The sequence below is a fragment of the Hippopotamus amphibius genome, chromosome 6, assembly GCF_030028045.1.
Source record: "Hippopotamus amphibius kiboko isolate mHipAmp2 chromosome 6, mHipAmp2.hap2, whole genome shotgun sequence".
Taxonomy (NCBI): Eukaryota; Metazoa; Chordata; class Mammalia; order Artiodactyla; family Hippopotamidae; genus Hippopotamus; species Hippopotamus amphibius.
In genome coordinates this window covers 82,459,247-82,484,451 of record NC_080191.1, presented here as the reverse complement: position 1 = coordinate 82,484,451, position 25,205 = coordinate 82,459,247, and the positions used below count along the sequence as shown (strand labels likewise).

The 25,205-nt window shown below is 40.3% G+C and overlaps 1 protein-coding gene across 41 annotated transcripts in view; it reads left to right on the top strand.

Moving 5' to 3' along the window:
* The window catches only part of RIMS1 (regulating synaptic membrane exocytosis 1), a 480,485-nt gene that overhangs the window by 277,728 nt on the left and 177,552 nt on the right, over positions 1 to 25,205 (top strand). For 38 of the 41 annotated variants that reach the window (XM_057738998.1, XM_057738980.1, XM_057738979.1 and 35 more), the window contains exon 1: positions 12,885 to 12,984. The exons of the other annotated variants lie outside the window; for them this stretch is intronic. In XM_057738998.1, coding sequence (XP_057594981.1) covers positions 12,885 to 12,984 — 100 coding nt within the window. Of the gene's footprint in view, positions 1 to 12,884; positions 12,985 to 25,205 lie in introns of those variants that run through there. 41 annotated transcript variants of the gene reach the window in all.

The window sequence follows — 25,205 nt, the reverse complement described above, 5'->3', positions numbered from 1 at the left end:
TCATCAGTAATGGATTCTAGATTGACCAATGCCTTCAAAGTTTGGAGCAAAACCATTTTGAGACTACAGTTCTATTCATATCTAAACCATCAATCAACCCCCGATTCTCAGAAAACCTACTCTGCAATCTCAAAGGAATTCTGAGAAAACTATTTAAAGATGTATGCACTCAAGAAAACCAAGAAGAGTAGTCATGACAGTGGGGCAAATGAGAAAGAAGAAATAGTGGAGCTGACCCAGGAACTCAATGCAAAGAAATCCCCGAATGGCGCTACGCGCAGAGAGCAATCTGTAGAAATTAAAATTGGAGATCATTTCCAGGAAGCTCCAAAAAGAATATCTTTATTGAGAAGAATATCATGGATTCCAAGAACTATCTAATGAGTAATGAGTTATGTGATGTTATTGACCCGATAAAGAAAGGCTGTCTCTTTTTCAACGATAAAGAGGAGCAACCAAAAATTGAGTGGAAAAAATCTGTAAGGAAAATCATGGTCCAAACACGGAGCAAACAAGAATGTGACATTATTTTATTAATTCATACAGCCCATTTGACTGTTACCCTAGGTAATGTTTCCTCTGAGTGAACAGGAAGCCTGACAGTTTATCTGTAGAAAAGGAAATTTAACCTCTGCCTATTATTGGTTTTACTTGGTCTTAGAGTATTTACATGTAATAATATTGTAAATGCCACTTACTGGTTTTCAATTTTTAGAATAAACCCTCTTCCACATTGAATATATGTATATATATTTTTGTTTGTTTTAAATATTTTGTCCATGTTAAAATAAAGGTAAAACTGACAGATATGAGAGATGAAAGAATTTTGAGAGCAGAGAGTTGGAGGTAAGCGTATGCATATTCTCATCTAAAATGTTCAAGGTCCTGTTCAAATTTTAGGCCAAGAAATAGAGGATTAAGACTACTTAAATATAGAAATATATAAGGAGAAATAAAACTTGACTTTTGAAAGCAAAACAGTATCAGTATAACGTGAGCTAAAGTCTCTTTCATTGATTTTTACTGTAGATAATATCATAAAATTAGAAATAAATGGATAATATCCTAAACAAAGCAGTCAATGGATAGATGAAAATTATTTAAAAATTGGAGTGCTTTCCATTAGAAAGACTAAGAAAATAAACACTTTAAAATCAGCTTGGGAAGTGGAGTTGACAGTGTGGACAGAAAGACCACTAGGGAAAATGAGTTATTGTAGCTGCATCGCAAGGCCTTGTTTATTTTAGTTTTCATCATGTACACGCATTCACTTGATATCCATTAAAACAGGAAAACAGAACATTGCTGTCTAACGCTCCCTTTGTTAAGTTGCAAATGACCAGTTTTGGTGTCTTCTGGGGCCTCTCACAATTCTACCCCAGAACCTCAGAACAGTGGTGGATCTACGTGGAACTCTGACAGCCTTGGCTTCTCTTTGACCTTTGGTACACTAATCTTTCCCTGATTCCTACTGTTGCAGTGGGGAAGAGAAATTTAATTCTCTCTTTCAACTGCCCAAAACCCCACGATTTAGAGCATTAGATGCTTCGGTTTAGATGCCTTAGAGGGAGTCTGAGAACTCATTCCTTCTTACAATGGGTATGAAATGGACACTGGCTGTTTTAACTATCTGTGTAATTTTATATCTTAGAAAGAGACTGAGGGGACACAGAAAACTGTGTGTTGGGGGATCTGAGCTAACGTGCTAATTCCTAATAGTCTAAGAATATGCGATAAGAAAATTTGGGGAAGCATCATGGGGTGAGGAGCTGGGTTTTTCAGAGTTACAACTTCTGCCAACTATGTAAACGACTGGAAAAACTCCTTGATTTTAAACAGGATCTCTGACTAAAAAGAAGTTCTATAAAAAGAAAAGAAATTAAGTCTGTAAATCTAACCTGATAATACTCAATAATGTTTCACCCAAATTTATCCATGCCTAGAAATATTAGTCATTTAGTTACATCTGAAAGAGATTTCTATTCTGGAATCAGGAGCAACTCAATTAAGATCTGGGTTACATCTCATTTTCGAAACTAATCATACAAATTTGACATGTATGCTTAGCAATTTTAAAATTGGAGTGTTTGAATGGATGTCTAATTGAAGGACATTTTAAGGGGAAACATTTTTACTTCAAAGTGTGTTTAGGAAGAGATTTGATATTGAAGATTTCAGTGCCACAAATTGTATCTCATAGATTTGTGCTTCAGTATCCTTTTAAAACGCAGAATCATACTGCAGTGTTTGTGACCCATTTTATCCGGTAAATGAAAAGGTTGTCCTTACTTTAGGTTCAGTTGCACAGAATAACAGAATCTTAGGCCTGGGAGAGACTTCTGAAGCAATCAAACAAGAAAAGCTCTCCTTTCACACACTGCTGAACAGAGAAGTGGATGTGGTGGGTGTTAAGTCACTTGAATCCCTGCCCCTAGTGCCATTTTCCATTAGCAGCTGGGAGAACTTGGAATGCCTCCTTACCCCGTACCATCCCGCCAGACCTCTGAGGACGAACAGTTAGTCCTGCTGCTGTGCTGTCCTCAGTGGAGGCCTAGCCCTAGCAATCTGGCTTCTAGTGTCCTCCTGAGACCAGGCCCCCGGTTTGTGCCGAGATTTGGTTACTAGATCCACATCCCTGGATCCTTGTGGCTGAGTCCAAATCTGTTGCCCAAGTCCCTCTGGAACGAACACTTTGCCCTCACCAATCCCCTTCTAGGAATTAGGAGCTGGATACCCGGATGCTGACTCCCCGATGCTAACTTCCAGATTGGAAACCCGGATGTTACCTTGTGTATGATTCTTCTTCCTATGTTACGGGTTATCTGACTCTTACTGCTGTTCTGCATTGAATAGTTACTGCCTGTGGCCATCTTCTTTGAATGTCTTGTTCTACCTCCTGAGCTGAACTTCTTCATTTGGGCCTTTTTAAAAGCACCTGTTCCATACCAGGGGGCAGATCTAATTTTAATTCTGATAAATTCTTCTGAGGCTGGCGTGTGCAAGATAATCGTTATATCAGTTTCCTAGGGATGCTGTAACAAGGCGCCACAGACTGGGTGATCTAAACAACGGAAGTTTGCTTTCTCCCAGTTCTGGAGTCTGGGACTGCCGCGTCTAAAGTGTTGGCAGGGTTGGTTCATTCCGAGGGCCGTAGAAGGACCTGTCCAGGCCTCTGTAGTTGGCTTGTGTGTGTCTGTCTTCTGCCTGAGTCTTCACCTTGTCTTTTCTCTGTGTGTTTCCATGTTTCCTCTTCTTACAAGGAGAGCAGGCATATTGGATTGGGGGTCATCCTAATGAAATCCTTTTAAATTGATCATCTCTTTAAAGATCCTGTCTCCAAATATGGTTGCACTGTGAGGTACTTGGGGTGAGAACTTCAACTTGTGAATTTTAGTGGGAACACGATTCAGTTCGTAGTAACAGTTTTTGCAGGAGGGAAGAGACCAAGGCATCCACATGCCTGTACATGCATGGTAAATACTCACGTTTGGTGTCGGTCTCCCTTGGTTTCCATCTCTGAAAAATGGAAGAGCATCAAGAATCTTAGTGGGTAGTTCCTTTGTGAAGAGGATTGCTGTCCAAGATCAGGAAGACACAGTCAGTCTGAGGCACTACCAGAGACTAACCCCCTTGGCCCTGTTTCTTAGCCTCGGTTAGCCTCAAGTTCATCCTTTCAGGAACTTGGAGTAAGTGACTGTACACATCCCACGGAGTCCTTGTAAAGATTAAATGAGATGATGTGTATGGCTCTATGTCCCTGATACACAGCAAGTGCTCAATAAGTGTTTCTGCTTCCGTGACACCAAATAGAATGTGTAGATAATACATGTTACAGGAACTAGGAGGAAAGCTGGGATGCCGAGGCTTTGTGTTGGACCTGGGGTAGAATTTGTCAGGAAGAATTAATGTGGCATTTGAGCCCGAGAGGTGGGCCTTAGCAATGGGAGATGGGAAGACACCCATGTCTGGGAGCAGCAAGCTTCCAGACCCATGGAAGGAAGAGCCCAGAGGCCACCTATCAGGGGAACAGCTTTGATCCCAGTTTTAAGGACTGGATTACCTTGGGCAGCAGAATGAGAGGGATAGAGTACATCAGGTATCCTCATCCTTGGATGCACTTTAGAATCTCCTGGGGAATTTAGAGATGGTCATACTAAGTGAAATGAGTCAGACAGAGAAAGGCAAATGACATATGACATCACTTATATGTGGAATCTAAAATATGACACAGATGAACTTGCCTATGAAACAGAAACAGACTCACAGACACAGAGAACAGATTTGTGGTTACCAAGGGGGAGGCAGCGGGGGAGGAAAGGATTGGGAGTCTGGGATTAGCAGATGCAAACTATTTTGTATAGAATGGGTAAACAACAAGGTCCTACTGTATAGCACAGGGAACTGTATCCAATCTCCTGGGATAAATCATAATGGAAAAGAATAGAAAAAAGAATGCATATACATGTACAACTGAATCACTTGGCTGTACAGTAGAAATTAATACAATGCTGTAAATCAACTATACTTCAGTAAAGAAAAACAAAGTGTTGAGGCAGCACCGAAAGGGATTCTGATTTGGTGAGTGCGGGGCCGGGCCCTGATCTATTTTATTAAAGCATGTAGCTGAACTGAGAACTGTAGGATTAGTTCAGAGCACATTATAATCACTTGAGGAGCTTCCTACAAAAGATACCAGTGTTCAGTCCCCAAGTCAGAGCTCCTGATTTGATGGTTCTGGGCTGAGGCCCAAGCATCATCATTGTTTTTAGCCTCTCTTTGGTGATTCCAGTGAGAGGTCAAGGTTATGACTACAGAGCCTCATCATCTTCAAGGACCTTTCCAAGTCTCAAACCTGACCCTTCATAAATGATGAAGTGCTGGTGCTTCCGTGAAAATTGTTATTTTGTATCACATGAGCTTCCCGTGAAAAAAGTTGCTTATTCATACCGGGACACAATTGACTGGAATAGCATCCAAAATGACTCCACTTATGTTTAGGAGATGGAATAAAGAGTTGGCTGTGTCCAGGTGTACTTCGAAGCTTCAACCGAGGTAGAGTTGACCCTGGAATAACAGGTTTGAACTGTACAGGTCCATTTGTACACAGATTTCTTTCACTAAAAGCACACTGCAGTGCTACACAAGCCGGGAAATCTGGGGATTCCCCGGATGTTTACTTTATGTTTAGTTTGTAAAATCTGATTGCATCTCAAAAAGTATCTTGGCACAGTAAACAGTTTACGATAGATATGGGTAAATATTTCTTATTATAACCCTGTTTATAATATACAAATTGGAAGCCACATCAATTTTCAGGTTAAGAGGCACTGATGAAAAGAATGCTTAGTAACCATACAAATTATGTTGTACAAGGGTGAGTCAAAAATTATCCGCACTCCAGTTATATTAAAACTTGTGTTGACTGCACTGTCTTATCAGCACTTTCTGTTCAAGGCTACTGTCTCCCAAGTCACTGCTGTGCAGGTGTGAATGTGTTACATCAGTTCATTTGTAACGGTGGTGCAAGCAAAAATGGATGCCCCACTTGTGATTTGCACCAAAGAAGAGCAGTGTGCAGTGATTTGTTTTTTTGTGGTCTGACGGTATGCACGTCCGCACACTTCTGTCCACACTGTCGACACTCTATAAAAACTTTGTTTTGAGGTGTTAAGGCATCCTCCCTATAGTCCTGATCTTGCTCCATCAGACTTACACCTATTTGGGCCCCTGAAAGCAGCCCTACGAGGACAAAGATTCACTTCGGATGAAGAAGTGAAGACAGCGGTGCATTTGTAGCTTGCAGCTCAGCCTAAAACATTTTTTAATGAGGGACTATGAAAGCTTGTTGACAGATGGACAAAGTGTATTGAAAAGCAAGGAGGTTATGTTGAAAAATGATGTATTTGTCTTTTCTAAAAGTTAATTAAAGTAAATTCTACAGCCAGAGTGCGGACAATTTTTGACTCATCCTCGTATATTCTTTTATTGATGAATAAAATGTTTATGATAGTTGAGAGAAAGGCATTCCTGGTTGTATGTATACTATATGGTATGTTTTTGAAAAAAGTTTACATAGTATGTGTAAAGAAAACTGAAAGGATGTACATCAAAGTGTTGAGTATACTTATATCCAGACGATGAAACAGCACACATTCTTTGTTTTTCCTTTTGCCTTCTTTGTATTTTTAAACTCCTACCATAAATATATTCCTTTGTATGACCTTGATTTGAGTTTTCTGTTTACCATTCATTCCTTTGCTTTGCTTTCTCTCTCTATGCCTTCCATTAGGTTGATCAGGTTGTTTTATATGCTTTTTTCACTTATTTTAGAGCTTAGGGCGTCATGCATTCCTTTGGTATTCTTTAATACAAAGCTGAACTTTTCTGTGCAATACTTAGTTTTATATATTTTTTAGCAAAATGCAAAGTTAAATTATCTTCATGAAAAATGACTGTAGCACGCTTTCACTTGCCTCTAAAATTTACTGTTTTTTCTATTGTCGATGTTATTTTTATCTAAATAGGTTCAGATGGTCCTTACACATTCTTATAAATAGATGTTAATATTATTTTTGTAGTTAATGCTTATTTAGATTGACCAGTGCATTTAACATGTTTAACTGATTTCATGTTCATCATTAACTTTTACATCTCGCCTTCATTTTTCTTCTTGTCAGAGCCCATCTTTTATTCATTCTTCCAGCAAGAGTCTAGGAGTGGTAAAATGCCATTTGTTTTTTATCATTTCTTGCAGGATGCCCCAGCTGGGCATACAGCATAGGCTTTTTCTCTCCCACAGAGATAAGAGGTAGTAAAAATACTATTTATTTTTTGAGTAAATATTTTATTACATTTACAGCAGAGAAGGGAGGATTATAAGTGTGTTTTATCTTGACCTGAAGCACATATAACATGTTTTAAGAAGAAATTTTTTTTAATTAATCAAGGGAGAACTAAACAAACCAAAATTTCTGTGGCCCTTTAGGCATAGTATAAAGCAGAGAAAATATTGGCCTTTTGTGTGATTTGGTTAGAAACTCAACTGAAGTAGAACTTAAGGAACCTCCTATTCTGGGAAATCACTGGTTCTGAAATGTTTTGTTTTGTTTAGTTCCTAAAAGGGTTTGAAAAGTTCTAACAAAAATAGAAAAAGGACAACAAGTGGAATAAAAATAAACAGAAGAGGAAATGGGGTTTAGGAATAATGAAGTAAAACTATACGTTTTTAAGCAACATTTAGTTAATTAGCTTTAAGAAGCATTTAGTTAATTAGCAACCTCTCCTTAATGATGTGCTTTCTTTAATAACTTGCCATATGAAGTCTTGTCATTCCTAACATTTCTACTCAGCCCTTTGCATTACTTGTTTTCTTACTGGAGAAATAACTCATGTCCATGACTGCAGGAAGCTAGGTATTTGGGCCACAGGTTAACAGAAAAAGCTATCATTACTCACCAGGTAGCATTGCTTGAATTGTAGTCCTATACAGACAAATAAATATACCCCCTTAATGAATCTTGAACTTACCAATCAGATTTTAAACTGCCATCACATCAAAGTGAAAAAGCCAAACAGCACACCACTTGAAACTATTTCATTTCTGGCCACAAGGCTGCCTAAGCTAAATAAATTAAAAACAAACAGAACCAACCTGCACTGGCAAAACCTATAAATGGGGGATCTAGATAACATTTATTTAAAAAGGCATCACTGAGTTTGCATAAAAGAGAAACATCTAAATGCCAGAAATGAAATGAAAAAACCATATACATAAGAATGTGGGGTGATGCTTCAGCAAAGCCCCTGGTTGAATGAAGCCTCCTGGTGTGTGGGGCTTTGAGCAGCCTGGGGCCTTGAGGGTCACTGGTGCCCTGCAGGAGGTAGGTAATTGGAACTGGGGTCTCTGCATGAGGCTACGACCCTCAGAGAGCTTCCCCCACAATGAAAAGAAGATTAATATGAAACTTCACACAGCTCAGATAAATGAGGAACCTGTTTTTGTCTGAACCCGAGATAAAAAACCAGTAAATCTCTTGTAAGAAATAGAAATTTCATTCTGCTCCTGAGGTGGATTTTGTAGACTGAGTTGATATCACCTACATTGTGATTTAATCTCAAGGCAAGAAATTAACAGTATATTTAGCCCTGTCAGTGATAGCTTAGCTTCAGGCTCAAAAGCCTTCCATTCCTTTGCAATCAATGGCTTACGTTCCGAAGAACAGACAAGTGCTAAGAAATGGCCCTCAGAGAACCAATATTTTGGCTTTAACATTTGGATTTCTTTTTCTTTTGACATGTTTTCTGTCTTTTGCAGAGCAAGGCAGTAATGGCTAAAGCATCTACGCCAGGCTTTAGGCTGAAATGGTCAACTTCTGATTATCCTTTAAAATATCTCAGCACCATGAAAAACACTCAATTTCCTTTTATTTTGTTAATGTATTTTATTGAAGTATGGTTGATTTACAATGTTGTGTTAATTTTTGCTGTACAACAAAGTGATTGAGTTATATACATATATACATTCTTTTTCACGTTCTTTTCCATTATGATTTATCACAGGATATTGAATATAATTCCCTATGCTATACAGTAGCATCTTATTATTTATCCATCCTATATATAATAGTTTTCATCAGGGAATCCCAAACTCCCAATCCAACCCTCCCCCAGCCCCCACCTGCTTGGCAACCACAAGTCTGTTCTCTATGTCTGTGAGTCTGTTTCTGTTTCATAGGTAAGTTCATTTATGTCATAGTTTAGATTCCACATATAAGCAATATCGTATGGTGTTTGTCTTTCTCTCTCTGACCTGCTTCACTTAGTATGAGAATCTCCAGGTCCATCCATGTTGCTGCAGATGGCATTAGCACTCAATTTCCAATCGTCCTACTTTTCTAGGTCTCCTCTAGGAATTGAGTAGGATCGGTCAGAGGGTATGAATGGGAGAAGCATTCCGTGGTGGGTGACTTTGGCTTACAAAGTCATCACTGTCCATAACATCGATTTACCTTTTCTTTCCCTCTTGACTCTCCCTTTTATAACCCAGTCATCTTTTCTCCTAGTCTCCTTAAAGAGATCCTCTCTGAAGTGTTCCCAGGCCATGCTGGCCCATTTCCTGCCACCACCTGACATATTGGCATATTTGTTATTCTGGTCCCCTTTGTTCTAGGCCCAAATAAAGGTATGGATGGTGGTCTGGGAGGCCTAAGACTGCCAGCTTAGAAGACAACACAGATCAGGGAAGGCTGTGTGACCAGTTCTCCCTGGAAGATCCCTTTCACACACACACACGGTGACAGAACAGTGATGTTCCTAGGGGGCCCGGATTCATTTATATGGCAAATAGTTTCATTAGAACAACTTGAAAACAATAATTCCCATACCTGCATTTCAGAATTTCAGAGCGATTTGGGATCCAGAGATCCTTACTAGCATCAGATTCTTCCAGTGTTTTTTTTTTTTTTTTTTTTTTACTTTTTAAACTTTCTCAGGCTGGACAGTTTATAGACAGAGTTGCTTCTTGAATCCAACACACCCTTGTGGGAAACCTATGAATCCTGATACAAGATAGGTTGCAGCCTTATGATTCAGGAAGTGGCAAGTATGAAAGAAGCTCTCAGTCCTGGAAAAAAATTGAATTAGATATGTGATTTCCCCACATCCTAACATTTTGTTCACTCTCATGGCTGTAGAACTAACCTTGCCTGCTGTGATGCTCCTGTTACTCCACAAAGGCCCCTAGCTGTATTCTGAGTGTTGATTTATTGATTTATTATACATACAATTAGGATTTCCCTGAAGACATCGTTTGAACTTTGTGTTATGTTTTGTTTGTTTGTTTCATTGTAGCTTAGACTCCCCCAGGACAGTGGTCTCCCTGTGGTATGTAGATCTAAGTAAATGGAAGACCTTGATACAGTAGTGTATGCACGTGGGCCAAGAAGCAGGTGTCTGAGCTGGTGCTTTGTGACAGCAGAGTCACAGACATCCCGGTGACAAAGCAGGACATGGGACAGTGCCTGTCGCTGCAGAAACTGCCCAAAAGATCTATATGGTTCTGGACCTGAGCTCTGAATCTACAAAGTAGAATCCAGCACTTCCCTCCTTTGCTTTTTACTTAGGGTGTCTTAACAAATCAAAATAAGCAGTATTTATAACATAGCATTTCTCCAACTAGTATTTCTGCAAAGCAGTGACAGGTTTTGTAAGTGTGGTGACAAAAATAAGTGTTTGTGCTCAAATATCAAGAAGTATGGCAGGTGCTCACTTCGGATAAAAGTTTCCTTCATGTAGGACTTCTCACCCCCTTTCAAGGATGCGGTGTGTCCTGAATACATTTAATAGGGGTCCCTTTCATCGTGCACCGTCTGTTAACATCTCCATAAACTGGTGTTCTGAGGTCAAGGCATGGAACAAGGCCAGGGCCTCGTGAAGGACCTCAGCCTATAGCATCCTGTGCCTTTCACCTGGGGTAGCTTCAATGGCCTTAATCACAAACCACCCACCAAGAGCACAGTCTTGATACTAGGGAAAGATGCTAGGGAAAGTTAGTTTCCAAACTTAAGGATGTTGTGTTCTAAGGCAAGATTAAATTTGATTATTATTGTTATTCAAATTCTTACTCTGCAACTGATGAGATGAATCACTCATATGTAAACCTGTTTCCTCCTCTGTAATATGGGAACAATAATAGCATTCACCTTTCAAGACAAAGACCTGGCTTATTTCTTCTCTTTACTTTAGTGCTTAGTATACTCAATGTTCAGAATTTTTGCTGGATGGAAGAAATTCTGAATGTATGCATGCAAGGATCAATGAAACTTGGGAAGAATAACAAGATAAAGTCCAACATAGACTCTCCTTTTAAGACCTACAGGGAGATGAAAAACAACGAAGAGATCCATGTGAATTCGGTTTAGTCGATGGAAATATCTCAGAGCCTGAACTTGTGTTTACGGCATAACCTTTCACAGAGAGTGTATTCTGCTGCTGGTAAAGATTAAGAAGCTTCATGTTACTAAGAGGGTATGGGGCTTACGCATGTATAAATGACATTACAGGCAATATATATACCCTCTCATGCCCAAAGTTTGTCTTGCTATTGATTCCTAAGTGCTGATGCAGTAAAACAATATCATGTGGCTCACAAAACAGGTGAATGGAGAGAGTGCCAAGGTCCAGTGCCAAGATCACCTGGATGGTCTTCAGTCTGTACCCCATACAGAAGTAGATGCTTTACTTACATCCCATCAGTTGCAATGTAGTTTATAACTTCATTATTTAAAATTACTTTCTGTATTTGTGTATGTGGAAGTATACCTTGTTTTTTCTCTAAGATATGATTGTGAGCAGCCATGGACGTTGCATAGACAAGTCTGTTGGGAAATAATATATACATTTACTGTGCAGTATTTCAGTACTCCTTTCCTTAATATGCTAGTATTACAAGGAACTTAGAAATTCAATACATATGACACGTATTACTTCCAGGTGCACTAGTAAGAGGTTTGGATTGGAAATCACTTTTTTTTGTATTAATTACTAGGACTGTGTGTGTTTGGGGCGGGGATGGGGTGGGCAGAAACCACCTAATTTCCAGGGTACTGTATATGATTAATATTTCAACACTAACAATATTGGCATTTGATTCTAATAATTTTTGTCTCTGTTTTCTAGCTGTTATATTAGTACTGAAGTTTAGCCTGAATATAAAAGTTTGGCGAAGTGGAAGCATTGGGGCGCTGATTTAGAAGTTTGGTTTCCAGGGCAGACCAGGCTTGGTATTTGTTCCATATCTGTGTCTATAAGTGGCTGATCCTCTTGTAATGCTCTCTATCCTGGTCACCTCTCAGATTTGTTTTACAGCCCGTGTCCATGCTTTAGGAAGTATGAAATACCTGCTTATACATTGTTTTTGCATGTTTTACAACATTATCTATATTAAAATCCAAAAAAAGGAATGATTACCTGCACATTAGTATGATGAAATTAAAATTGTATGGCCCTGTTGTTCTGGTTATGGTAGAGGAAAACATAATCCTTTAATTCCTTTTTTTCCCCCAAAAGTAGGAGTTTACATCTTATCTAAGAGACACACACACGCATATATATATTTGCCTCTGCTAGGAAAATACAGGAATTGGAAGAGGGAATCTAGCTTTAAAAGTTTATGTAATAAGAGGAAAACGTTATATAAAGAATATATAATATATACAAAAATAGCCTAACAAATATTTCTTCAGGAAGAAACGAAAAATATCTTTCTTCACAAATCAGAGCTATGATAATAAGGAATGCTTTCATTTAATTAATTTTAATAGTACTGCCCAAAAGCAGAAGAATTATGCCGTAAGAAGTCATCCTATGGGCTACAGGCCATTTGGTTTTCATAAAAACCCTTTATTTAGCCCTCTGCACAAATAAGCGCACAGCAGGAGAAAGGACACTAGTTAGAGTGATGGGGGGCGGTAAGTAAACAGAAGGAATGGCTGGGAGCAGAGTGTCATCTGGCAGAGAGCTTATTTCCTGAATCCCGCAGATCTGGTTAAAACCCAACAGAGATGCCAATATGCTTCTGCTCAGTAAATGCTACCAGGCTCCAGGCCACCAGGCCACCGAGGCCGTGCGCGGCGTCCTGTCCAGGCAGTGCCTGCATAGCTGCTCAGTGCCTGCGATGACCTGAGTCAGTCATGCAGTGAGACTTTCTCCTGCTCTCATCAACATCCCTTCGTTTCCATCTTCTGCTGCTCCTGACCTCCTTGTGGTTCAGCGGCCTAAGCTGAGGGCTGGAGGGGCCACCGTGTGCGCTTCTTGGATGAGATCTTGAACTTGTTTCAAAGCCAGGCTGACAGTCTCCAGGCTGGATTTCTCCACAAGTTGCTGTCATGTGTGCTCCCGGGATACCTGTGTCTTCAGAAGGGTGGGCAGATGTGAGGGCTGCAGACCCCGAAGAGGGGACCAGGGAGGCCCCGAGACCAGGTGCCGGTAAGCTGGACCCGAATCTGGGGCATGGGAATCCCACCTCGTTGTTTCCTCTGGTTGTTCACAAGTCTGTATTTAACAAGCTCTCTATATCTGTCTTTCCTGTGTAAATATTCCCAGTGTATGTCAGGTAAGATGTGATTTTGTTCCATTTTCTCAGCAGAGCAAAGTTTCCAGCTACCAACTTGATCTCAGTCTTTTTCTCTGAAGACGTGATGAGGCTTACAGGCTAGCCCTAAAGATTTTAAGATGATTAATCAAATTTGTGATTTGTTTTCTTATGTAATAGCTAAGTCAAGAAACTTGTAAATATTATGTGTCAATGTTCTCTGAAAATAAGGAAAAACAATAGCTAGTCGTTTAATTGTGCATGAGTTTTGTTTGTAGTCCATGTTTTCTGTGCTTTGTGATCACATGTTCAAAGAATGAGAAAGACATAAGTTGGAGTCCTTATTAGTGGGAAATCAGTCCCCAAATAGGAAGTTTGTGTCACTTTTTCCAAGTAATGGATCCTGAGTGGTTGTGAAAGAGCTGAAGCCTTTCCACAAATACAGGGCTGGACGCTGACTGCAGTACCATAAGTCGATGGTGAATGTGAAGCAAGTTCAACATTGCAGTTGATGTTAGGTCTTATGTGTTCTCTCCTAAGAGAAATCGGTCTGCTGGTCTTTGGAGTGGCTGTGGTGTCACAGCTGAGTGGGAGGCTACGAAACACATAGCCCCAGAGAGGGATACGCATGGCTCCAAGTGGATAGAGTGGTAGAAATGTTTTCAATAAGTAAATATGGTTGACATAAATTTCTGAATTGACAGATGAAAATAGGATTCTTTTTCCTCCTTACACGTGGACAGTGGCCTCCATGAAGGACACTCGTTACCATTCGTGAGATCTCGGAGTATGTGGTACCCAGATATGAGTGAAACGGTCTTTTAAAATAAGGTCAACCTTAGCCCTTCCTAATGTTGATTTTCTGTTTTGAGCTGTGTGTACCATTTCAGAGACCGCCCTTGATTTATCAAATGTCTTTGGTTAGAAATACAATTTGTTACCATGTAGGGAATTCAAGATCATTACATGAAATTAACATAAACCTATAAGATGGAATGAGGGGTAGATATTAGGTGACTAGTATTGAAATGATCTTATTATTTGAAACAAGCCCATTCCAAGTGCTAAATGAGGAAAAAAGAAATAGAAGAAGAGAACTATAAAAAAGGAATATCTCAAAAGTCAGGCACAATGATAGCCATGTGTGGTGTAGGAAAGTGTTTTGAATTCAGTAGGTTGAGCTTACATAGGCCTATAAGATCCACAGACTCTTATATTTCGGTCAAATCAAACTCTGCGGTACCAGGCTCAGCTGGCGGACGTGAGTACGTTGGCTGTTGAAGGTTTTGACTCTCCTTCCACTGGTTCTCCTTGGTATACTTGTGGGGCCAGCAGCTCTGTCCCTAGACCCTGATGGTCGTGTGTCTTTCTACAGAGCCGTGGTGAAAGAAACAAATCCAAGCCCCATAAGTTTAGCCCCGTAAACCTGACTGGAGAATTGTCCCCAGCTCCACATCCCCAGTTCCACACGGGGGACACAGAGGTGGAGCAAGGTGGGCTCCTCCTGCCTCACCAGTTTCCACACCAAATCACTGGCACTTTACCAGAAACTGCCACGAGTTTGAGGTGATCTGTGGAAATAATCACAGCAGCTCCTACCTACCAGGGGTCATGAAAAGCCGGGCCTCCCGGTCACAGGAAGCCAAGTTCAAATCCCAGCTCTGCTAGTCATAAGCCACGTGACCTTGGGCAAGTTAACTGGCTTCTCTGAGCCTCGTCTGCAATATGGGGTAAGTAATACTGACTTTGCCGTATGCCCGTGAACAATAAATGAATTAAATACAATTAACATGCCCATTTATCACAAGATTTGACAAAGAATCATTCAGCGAATGCTTATTTCCCTTTCTCTTTTCAATCAGCAACCATGTGGCCAATTTTTTATGCATGCCAGTTTATTAAGGCATACCTGGAAGTTTGGGGCAAAGAAAAAAAATAAAGATTCTGAGTAGAGACCCAAAATATCTGTTTTTAAGAGGAGAGAACAACATGTAGATTAGTCCATTTGTTTCAGGCTGATATGTTGCATTTACTTTGGTGATGATCCGTGAGCCATAGTTCAGTATTGACTTTTAACTTATCCGGTATTTTTGACAAGTATCTATAATTTAGGTAAACACAGTACATTTAGTTTAAATAAATGAAACCTGGGCCTTGGTTCTCCCTATATTATCATTTGACCATTTCATTTTCTAAAACAAACTAGAAGCAATCTGCCCTGACTTTTCAATAATATTCCCCAGTAGATTAGATTAGAGAAGTTCATTGTTTCCGGAAACTGAATGGTATACCACATTAAACATGACATTGGAGGGGTGACATCATTTCAACACAGCTAGTTTTGTTGTTATCATTGCGGTTCTGTAATACATGGTCTGGGGGGATCAAGAAATGTAGGGGGTTTAGTGAGAATATGGTGATCTTGTCTCAGTGAGAAAAGTCTAGTGGACCATGAGTTGTGACTCTGAAGTCTTCAGAGACCTGCATCTTTAAAAATACCAGAGCTGTGAGCCCACCCCATCCCCCAGAACTCCGGGCTACACCAGTTTGGGTTGCCCTTTTGCCCCCTGGAGACGAGCCCCAGGAGCGCCTGGCTGGCCGTCCGTCCGTCCGGCACAGCGGGACAAGGCGCTGCATTGTGCTCCCGGCACTCCTGGTTTACGCTTCCTCCTGCCAGTTGTCCTTGGGCTGAGTAAGGTCTCAGGTAGGGAGACTGCAGAGGAAACGATGGATTCCACTGGGCTTGGCAGGACCACAGCTAGGGATTGAGAATGGGACCACATCATCTCAGGTGAGTGTTCCGGGGTCCACCAGCCAGCAAGGGGCTGCTGGCCTTTGTCATCCTAGCTCCTGGGTGTCTCAGTGTAATGTCCCTGGGGGGATGAGAGGAGGGGCTTTTCAAGCTCCTTCCTGAGTCTTCTCTCCAGTGCTGGCTTTAAGGGACCACAGCGTTTCAAGTGTCTGCCTGCAGGAAGGTAGCATCTTCTGTGCATTGTTTCAGGAAATAGTTAATCACAGACCTACCGGAGCTTTGGTGTTTGCTACAGTGGGGGCCTCTTTAGCATAGCACAGAGCACTATAGATCAGTAATGAGGAAATCAATGAGAATCAGTACACTGCAGAGATCTGTTTTGATGACAGCAATACTTATGCCTTGTTTAGTGTCACCATTGTGTAATGTTGGACACTGCAGGTTTTTTTTTTTTTTTTTTTGGTTTAGAATGCAAGGACCTCAGGGGATGTTATTTAGCACTTCTTTTGCATTTTGGTGGATTCTTATTGTGTTGTGGATTTGCTGCCATTACTAGCTAGAATTTAGTGATCTGATGCCAGCAGCCTCTGTTTAACCCCTCTGATGCTGCTGGTATGTTTGCTGGGTTTCTGCAGCTTGTCTTCCTTCATACGTTGCACTCAAGAACAGGTAAACTAAGCTCTCATATTAATCTTATGCATAAACGTAAAATTAATGGAATATTTGTTTAATTATCCAATTAAGATATTAAAATGCTTCATTTAGATTCTGTCAGTAGAGAATAAGGAATAGTTGCTTTGACCATGGAGATTACCCAAATAATCATTTTGGAATGCAGTGATAATCATCTGATTGCATTGTATGAAGTTATTTCCATGTTTCATGTTTTAAGTGAATATCTGAAGTGTGCATTAAGAGGTCTACAATTTACAGTTTAACTCTCAACTTGATGTATGTATAATATACAGTTAATTCAGAAAGTATGCATTTTCCTTTTCTGATTGACCCGAGGCAGTTGTTTTCCCTGTTTACCTACTTTTTACTGAAATCAGAAGGCATCATAGCTTAATCTTCTTGAAGCAGAAAGGTGTCAGTTTATCTATAGATTGTTATTTTGAAGCATTTAGGCAAAGGCTGTTGAGTTTCCTGTGACTGACAGCCCTGATTTTAGAGCACATCATGGAAATGCCGTGTTTTTGTGTGACGTTAAACTGTGGACTGAAGGGAAACCTGCTTAGATAAGGGGACCAGAGAGCCCAGACAGAAAGAAGGAAAGGGCAAGGCAGTGCTTTGGGTCAGGCATTTGGGTGTGTGTCCTTGGACGACAGAGTAACCCCTCCTGGCCCGTTTCCATCTGCCAGTTTCATAAGGACTCTGCTGCTCTTTTGTAGGGATGGCATCACATTTTGCAGGTGCTCAAGATAGTCTGATGGGGATGTCTGTGCAGAAAAAGACCCTACTCTAAAGTTTTTAAACGTGTACAGTTTTCATAATAAAGGCGGGCATAGAGCTCTTTGAGTCTTTCCTTCCCTTCACAGTGTTTTAGCGGTGGAGGCTTTTCCGAAAGGGAGCTTATTTGGCTCTTTTCTATTGAACTGGTAAATCTCTCGGCTGCATTGTAAAATAAGTCTTTTGCCAAATAGGCGTTGAGGGGTTTGCGGTGTCCTGAGGGTACCTGCTGGCAGACCGCTGCCGGGGAGGGGCAGGAGGCGCCGCGGACCCACTGCAGCAGTGCGGCGCTGGTGCAGAGGCGCTGGTTCCCAGGACGCCTGCCAGGGATGCGGCCCCCACCCCCACCCCCACCCCTGGCAGAGCACGTGCTCGGAGGGCAGCTGAGGGCAGCTTCCACCTGCTCTTCTCAGCAGAGGACTTTCAAGTGGTCCCCCTTCCGCTGAGGGCAAGCTTAGGATCCAAAGACCAGAGGCAACTGGAAGAGAAGCTTCCAGCTACCTCCGCCTTGAGAAAGTGTGAATCGGATTGTTGCCTGTCCAGGGCTGGCTCCCATCCATGCGTCTAGACACAGTCGGTGTTGCTCTGGGGAGAACAGGAGGATTTGATTGTAAATGGAGCCACGTGCGTGCAGCGTGGCTGATCATCCCTTGCTGACGAGGATGGGGAATGCTGTGTTCCTGATCATCATTACTGGGTCTGCGTGACAGACAGTCACCCTTAGGGGAGGGCTGAGGCCAGGGGTGGTTCCTGCTCCCACATGTGTGCATGAGTGATAAAGGGTGAGCAGCGTGGTGGACTCCTCTGTCCAGCTCCGAGGAGCCCATCTGTGTGATCTATAATCTCTACATGTGCACTCAGGAGGGCAGTGCCTTTCATGGTAAAGTGAGTCTCCATCAGGCAGAAGATGGTCCACTCAGGTCTCTTCTGACTTTTTGATTTTACCTGGGCTGTTAGCCATTGCTTGTGGTTGGAAAGCTCTTCAGGAGAAGGAGATGTTCTCATTTTTAAGTACTGTCTGGGACTGTTCCTGAGCAGAACTCTGTCAGAGGAGTGAAGGAAGGCATTTGGGAAACAAAGATGAAAATCTCAGTGAACAGCAAGTATATATTCTTAGCTGTACTTCTCCAGGTAATCCACAGACACGTTCAATAAGTAAAAGAAATACTTTCTGTTCTTCTCAATTTTCTAAGGCCAGGGAGATTGGGAAGAAAACATGTCAAATTATTACACAGAGGAATCAATGAAATAATTTGTAATTATAAGTATAAAAACATCAATAATAAAGGATCCTACCTGTAAATTGCAGGCTAATGAAATGGATGTAGGTTTTGGACAGCCTGCTTCAAGCAGGCCATAAAGAAGGGAATTGTAATTGTATAATGAGTTGGTCAATTTGTTGCAGAAACGCAGCCAAGAATTTTGAATGCCTAGTTAATTTAAACTGGTTGTTTAAGAGAAGGTTTTAAACAAATTTTAAAGCTGACTTCAGAAAAAGGGGGCATATTAATAGTAATATGAGTGTGGGTCAAAAATTTTCCTCACTCTGGCTGTATGGCCAACTGAAGATTGAATATAACTGGGTGTGGATAATTTTTGACTCTCCCTTGTAGATGGTGTTTTTTTGTTTGTTTGTTTGTTTGTAGCAAGAAGCTGTTAGCCTTGCATTGTTATTTTTCTTTCTTTCTTTTTTTTTCTCTAAAGAATGCTTAGTCCTTGAAGTTTTCTCTTAACTTCTAAGCAGGTCCAAATTGGAATGATTTTTATCCACTTTGAAGTTTTACTTTTATTTTCAGATTATGTTTTCTAATAACATTTAGATTATATAAAGTTTAATATTTCTTCTGTACTTTCCCTTTTAGCAAATGTCTTTGAAATCAAGGCACTCATCAGGGCTTATCGGTGTACAGTATTTCTCCTGCCTGTCAATATTGAAGGTTTTTAAAATATGTTCTATTAGAGTCTTGATAGCTCACAAAAGTGCCTTCTGATGTGAATTGCCTCGCCCTCTGTAGGTAACCACAAAGCTCATTTTCCCTGAGTACGGTTTCTGGATTTCCTGAGTGTCTAGCTTAAATGTGGATCTTGATGAAAGCCTCCCACGGAGGCTGGGGCCCTGCAGGAGAGGATCATCCCAGGAGCTAGAGGTGAGGCACCCGGCCAGTATAGCAGGTCCCAGGCTGAGTCACTCCTTCATCCAGACGCGTGAATCCTTTACTTTTAATTTGGATACAGATCATGGGCCCTTCAGAGAAGTAGAGGATGCGACGGGCTCTCTCCAGAAAAATACTGCTGCACACAAAATTTTACACACAATCTTAGGGAGCACATTGACCCCCTGAGTCTAATCAGAGACCATGTAAAAAGGCTCACAAAACCCAGGTTATACACCTTGCCTTAAAGATCACAAAAACAAAGTACTTGACGTTTGGTGGTAGAAAAAGTCCTGCCTACGTGAAGTGCACCCATTTCTGTTATGCCATTAGTAGTTAAACGCAAGGTCCTCCAACCATGGTGGAGCAGCAGGGAAAGGGGGCAGGGTCCCCACCCATGGGTGCTAGCTGGGGCGAGCAGAGACCCTGACCTGCTGGGGGTGGGCGCCAGGCCCCAAGCGCCGCCTGGGAAGACCTGCTTCAGAATGCTATTGCTTTAAAAAAAACAAGGCAAAATAACAAAAAACAAAAACTGAATTACCATTTGATATTTTTGTGAGCTACGTTATCGCAGGTCATAGTGAGAAAATCCTGCCCAAGCTCAACTCTAAAAAGTGAATAAATGATTAGATACATTGAGGTAGGTAAATAGATTAGGAATGACTGAAAATTCAACTATAACAAAGCGTGCCAACATTATTTCACTGTACCTAGAGGGCTGGCCAGGGCTTGTTTCTGTTCAGTATGACTTGACAGAGACTACTTTTTCCTGACAAGTAGGTCTCTTTGACCGATATGCTGTGATGCCCCGACTTGAGAGGCTAGTCTTGTTCTAGCTCAGACACAGTTACAGAAATCTCTGTAAGGTTTGCTTTGGTCTAGGAGATTTTACTGTAATCAACTATTCAGTGAAGGCATGAAAATGATACAACAATTGAACACAAACTAAAAGTCTCCAAAATGTCGGTTTAATCTGAAAGGCCCTTAGAGGATTGATGAGAAACCCATGTTTTATCCTGAGACGGATCCCTCTTTGGATTTTTTGCTTGAAGTCGTGCCTGTTGAGTTTGCTGTACAGAATCTCTGAACACACTGTGTTTAGTCTCCACCAGTGCTGGCTGCTTTTTACAAAGGTCACTTGCAGTGGGTACATTTTTTGTGTCTGTAAACTAAAAGCACACCTGGATATTTGATCTCAAATGTATTGCAATGATAATTACATCAAACAGAGATGATAGCAAGCCCAAAGATGTGTGTGTGTGTGTGTGTGTGTAATTTTTTGTCATCGAAACTGTTAGTACATCGCTTTGGAAAACAAACAGAGCTGCAAAAATTCTTGGTAAAAAGTAAACTTGTAAATGCTAGCAAATTGTTGTCTTTAAATGTTTTGGCCACTTTCTACAGTAGAAGATGCAAACTAGCCAAGCAAGACTAACAGAGAGTTTCTCATTTGAAAAATAAGTATTTAGCCATTAAAATACAGTTGCAACAACTACCTGAATCCAAGTTCTTTAAAACATATATTTCAGATATGAATAACAAGCCGTTTTTAACCTGAAACTAAATGCAACTTACCGTCTTGTCAGGTAGAAAGAAAATGAGGTTGAATTTGGGAGATGCTACTGACTCATTTTAAAATGGAGATTAGCCTTTAATTTGATTTAAAGTGTGTATAAAATAAACATCTGTATATTTGGGGAAAGTTTAAGGTAAACTCTGATTTTTTTCTTAGCACTGGAAGTATTATAATCAAAACAGTAATTTGGTATTTTTTGTAGATTCTGTTCATTTCTCCAGCTCCTTCTTGCTGTGATCAGTAAGGCATATTAGCTGAAATTTAGATTTCTTTATATAGAAATCAGGTGCAGTATAATGGTCTTATGTTGTTAAGATCATTGAGTTATCTGATCAATCTTAGATGGGCTCATATTTATTGGGAGAAATTACTTAAAGATTTTTTATGGGTTTATAAAATTTGCATTAGAAAACACGTGAAAAATTATTAATTTTAACCTCATTGAAGTAACATTCAACTTAACCATTTTTATGAAAGTGTTAAAGGTAATTTCAATTTTCAGATTTGGTATCACTGAAAATTTTAGGTATCAGTGCTAACAGTATATAGTTTCAATTTTTTCACCAAATATCTGTTAATTTCATAATTTAATTCTGTTACCTAATCAGTCCCCAAGAAAAGATAGCTTTGTTTGCTTTGCTTTGTTCTTACTTGAGAGACATCAATTTTGGTAAGAAGCTTCAGAGGACGATTCAGCCACTCTGGGTATAGGACATAATACAAAAAGCATTTAATCCTGTATTTCCAGTTTGTTTTTTTTTTTTGTACTACATTCACAAAATGTCAAAATATAACATTCAAAGAGAGAAAAATAATATTAATAGTGCATGAATCCTTACTTTAATACACCATAAGTCTAAAATAGTATTTGATAAAGTTACTACATGTTTCTGTTTTTCCTGGTATTGATGAGTAATGACTTAATTTTCAAATTGTAGAAACTTAGCCTCCAGTCCCTGGATGGCTGAGTTTTCAAATATGCTCACTATTTGCCAGCCACCTTGTTATTGATGCTATTCATTTATATTATTTTAATTAAAATATTTCTCATCAGAATTGCAGCTTACTGTCCTTTTTGTTGATTTAGAGCAGGAAGCTGGAAAAGAGGGTTTCATCTTGTTTTCCTAAAAGTTTATACACACCATAAAGTAAATTTTTTAGTTGCTGCCTAATGGATATTGTTTTAGCATTGGTTTATTATGTTGCCTGATAATACGGTTGTGTTCTCAGAGCTCCCCACACTATCAAAGTGTTGAGTGTTTACCAATTTGTTTAATTTGTTTTTGTGCTTTTTTTTTTTACGTTTCTCTGTCCCTTTCTCTGCGAATTCTTTTCGCTGCCCATGTGTTCATCTGTAGCAACCCTCTTACTCTTTTACAAGGTGCATCTTCAGTGGTTCTTTGGGGTCAAATGCCAGAGAAACTGTCTTATGATTGTGACTGTAAAATTATGAGTGAAGATGCACTGGGTTTTTGAAGGTATTAAGTCCAGGAGCTCAGATTTATGACATTGGTTTTTGCCAGAAGAGAAGCCTTTTTCACTTGCTCTCCATTCTTTGGCAAGATCCCCAAGTAAGGTACAATAATTTGCTGTTTACGGAATGCTGTGGTTTCAGCTCCGAATAAACTAACATCTGTATATCAATTGCATTTTAGTTATTTCTCACGGCAGCAAAGATATTTTGAGATTGATGGATGGAAAAATCTATATTTTAATGAAAGTAGGGTTTACAGTACATATATTACATAATGTTTTGTGCATATTCTTTCAATTTTATTTTAATTCCCACTTTAAAGTCTACCTTTGTACCAAAAGTGACTTGACATTTCTACCAAATGTTAAAATATGGCCACATGGAATCAGTGAAAAGCATGTAGAAAAAATTGGCGAGAGAGAGTAAGGGTAGACATTTCACCTGTAGATTTAACCATAAAAAGCCTAACATGTGCTTTGAGAAAAATGTCATTAGTTAAAAATGTACAGCATCCATAACAGGAAAATAAACTAGTTGCTGAAGTGCTCACTGATCTGTCCTGATACGGACACGAGAGAGACAGGTCTTCCGTGTGGTTTCATGGAGAAGAGGGTCAGTAGCAGCAGTGCGGTCTGGGTGATAATCTGTAGAATATATAAGAGGTTGCAGGACAGCACGGTAAAAGAACAGTGGGGTCGAGGAGGGAATCAGTGCAGCCCAGGCGCGTGGCTGGTGGTCTGGGTTAAAGCACGGCTAGATTTTAGAACAGCTAAATGGATTTCCCTCACCAAGACCTCTGTCCACATTATTGCTTTGAATTAAACATTTCAGAAATATTCAAGAATGGGGTGTTCCAGAATATGTCCTCCCTGAGCTGCGCTTGGGTCCGTGCAGCTGGGTGGCTGCGGAGTTCTGGCTTTAAACAGCCAGCGCCCTGGGCAGAGGCTGCCTGGGGTCCTGAGGGGGACCCAGTCCTCCTCAAGACGGCACCTGACCTGTAAGCAGCCAAGAAACCACCTTGAGCACTTCAAAGGCCAGCGAGGCATCCTGATGTTTTAAAGTAACAGGGTTTGGTATGAAGGTTTAATCTAAGAGGAATATATTTTGTAATTATTATGTTGGAAATGTAATTCTGGACTCATTTATCCAGACTTTAAGTATTTAGGGCCTCTGGGAGAGAATTCCTTTCCTGTGTCAGTGGGTTTGTCTCTGACCAACCTGAACTGAGCTGTCTCTGTACTTAGAAGTACGTATCCTGTTTTGTGAGTAGCCTCTTCCCTACGTTTGCTTTGTGCTTTCTGTTACTTGTCTTGCTTCCTCCTACCACCTGGAGTGGGAGCCCAGGTGAGAGGTCTTGCCTTTGGACAGCTTGACCACTTTGGCGCCGCAGCAGAGATCTAGCCAGTGACCTTGCAGTGTCTTGCAAGCTGGTTTCTCGTGGCTGTAATTTTGAAAGTGTATGACTGTTGTTACTTAACAGTTTTCTCTAGAATAACATGGAGGCATAAAATGTTCTCCAAATTACTATGCCTAGTGATTTTCCACTGCCAGTCAAGAAATTTCCAACTTAAGAAAAGTCCTGTCATAGATAGATCTAGAAGTTATTTGCTTGCATAGCCAAAATAAAAACAAAGAACAAGAAACAACAAAAAACCAAACAAACGAACAACAGAAGAAAAGAAAAAAAGAAAGGAGGAGCAAGGCAGAAATTGAGATATAAATGTAGAGAACAAACATATGGACACCAAAGGGAGAAAGTTGGGGCGGGGGGTGAGATGAATTGGAAGATTGGGATTGCCATATATACATTAATAATAAGAAAAAATATATCCAATTGTACACTTTCAATATAGGCAGTTTATTGTATGTCAATTATATCTTAATAAAAGTTTGAAAAAAAGTAGGAAAAAGCCCAATATTTATGGTAACTTACTTGGCGGGAGGGAGCTCTGGTTTCAAAACATCTGTTTCTATTACCAAAATGTTTACTAGGGTGAATTTATTTTCTACTTTTTTATAGCTTCACAATATATTTTTATTTAAAAAAATTTATTGGAGTGTAGTTGCTTTACCATGTTGTGTTAGTTTCTGCTGTATAGCAACTGAATCAGTTATACATGTACATATATCCCCTCTTTTTTGGATTTCCTTCCCATTTAGGTCACCACCGAGCACTGAGTAGAGCTCCCTGTGCTGTACAGTAGGTTTTCATTAGTTATCTACTTTATACATAGTCGAGTGTATATGTCAATCCCAGTCTCCCACTTCATCCCACCTTCCCTTCCCGCTTTGGTGTCCGTAAATTGGTTCTCTGCAGTGGTGTCTCTATTTCTGCTTTGCAAATAGCTTCACAATATATTTCTAAACGGTGAGCAGCATCAGACCCTCATAAGAACTTTTGGTTTGTTCTGCACACCCTCAAAATTCATTTCTGTCATCGTTTGAGTATTATTCTTGTTACTTATTTCATTAAAACCAGGATAGTGTATTGATCTCCATTGATCTCCCTAATTTTCATTTCTGAGTCTTTGGGATGTAAAGGCAGGTGGAAATAGATTGTGCAATCAGGGTTATCGCAGGTTAATACTGTTTTACTAGTGTTGCCTGGGTGTGAGGTCTGGATAAAGACTAGTGTTTCCCTTGATCAGGGACATTAGCATCCAGAGTTCTTTCTTGTAACGTCTGTGCTATGACCTCGCCCAGCGCTACAG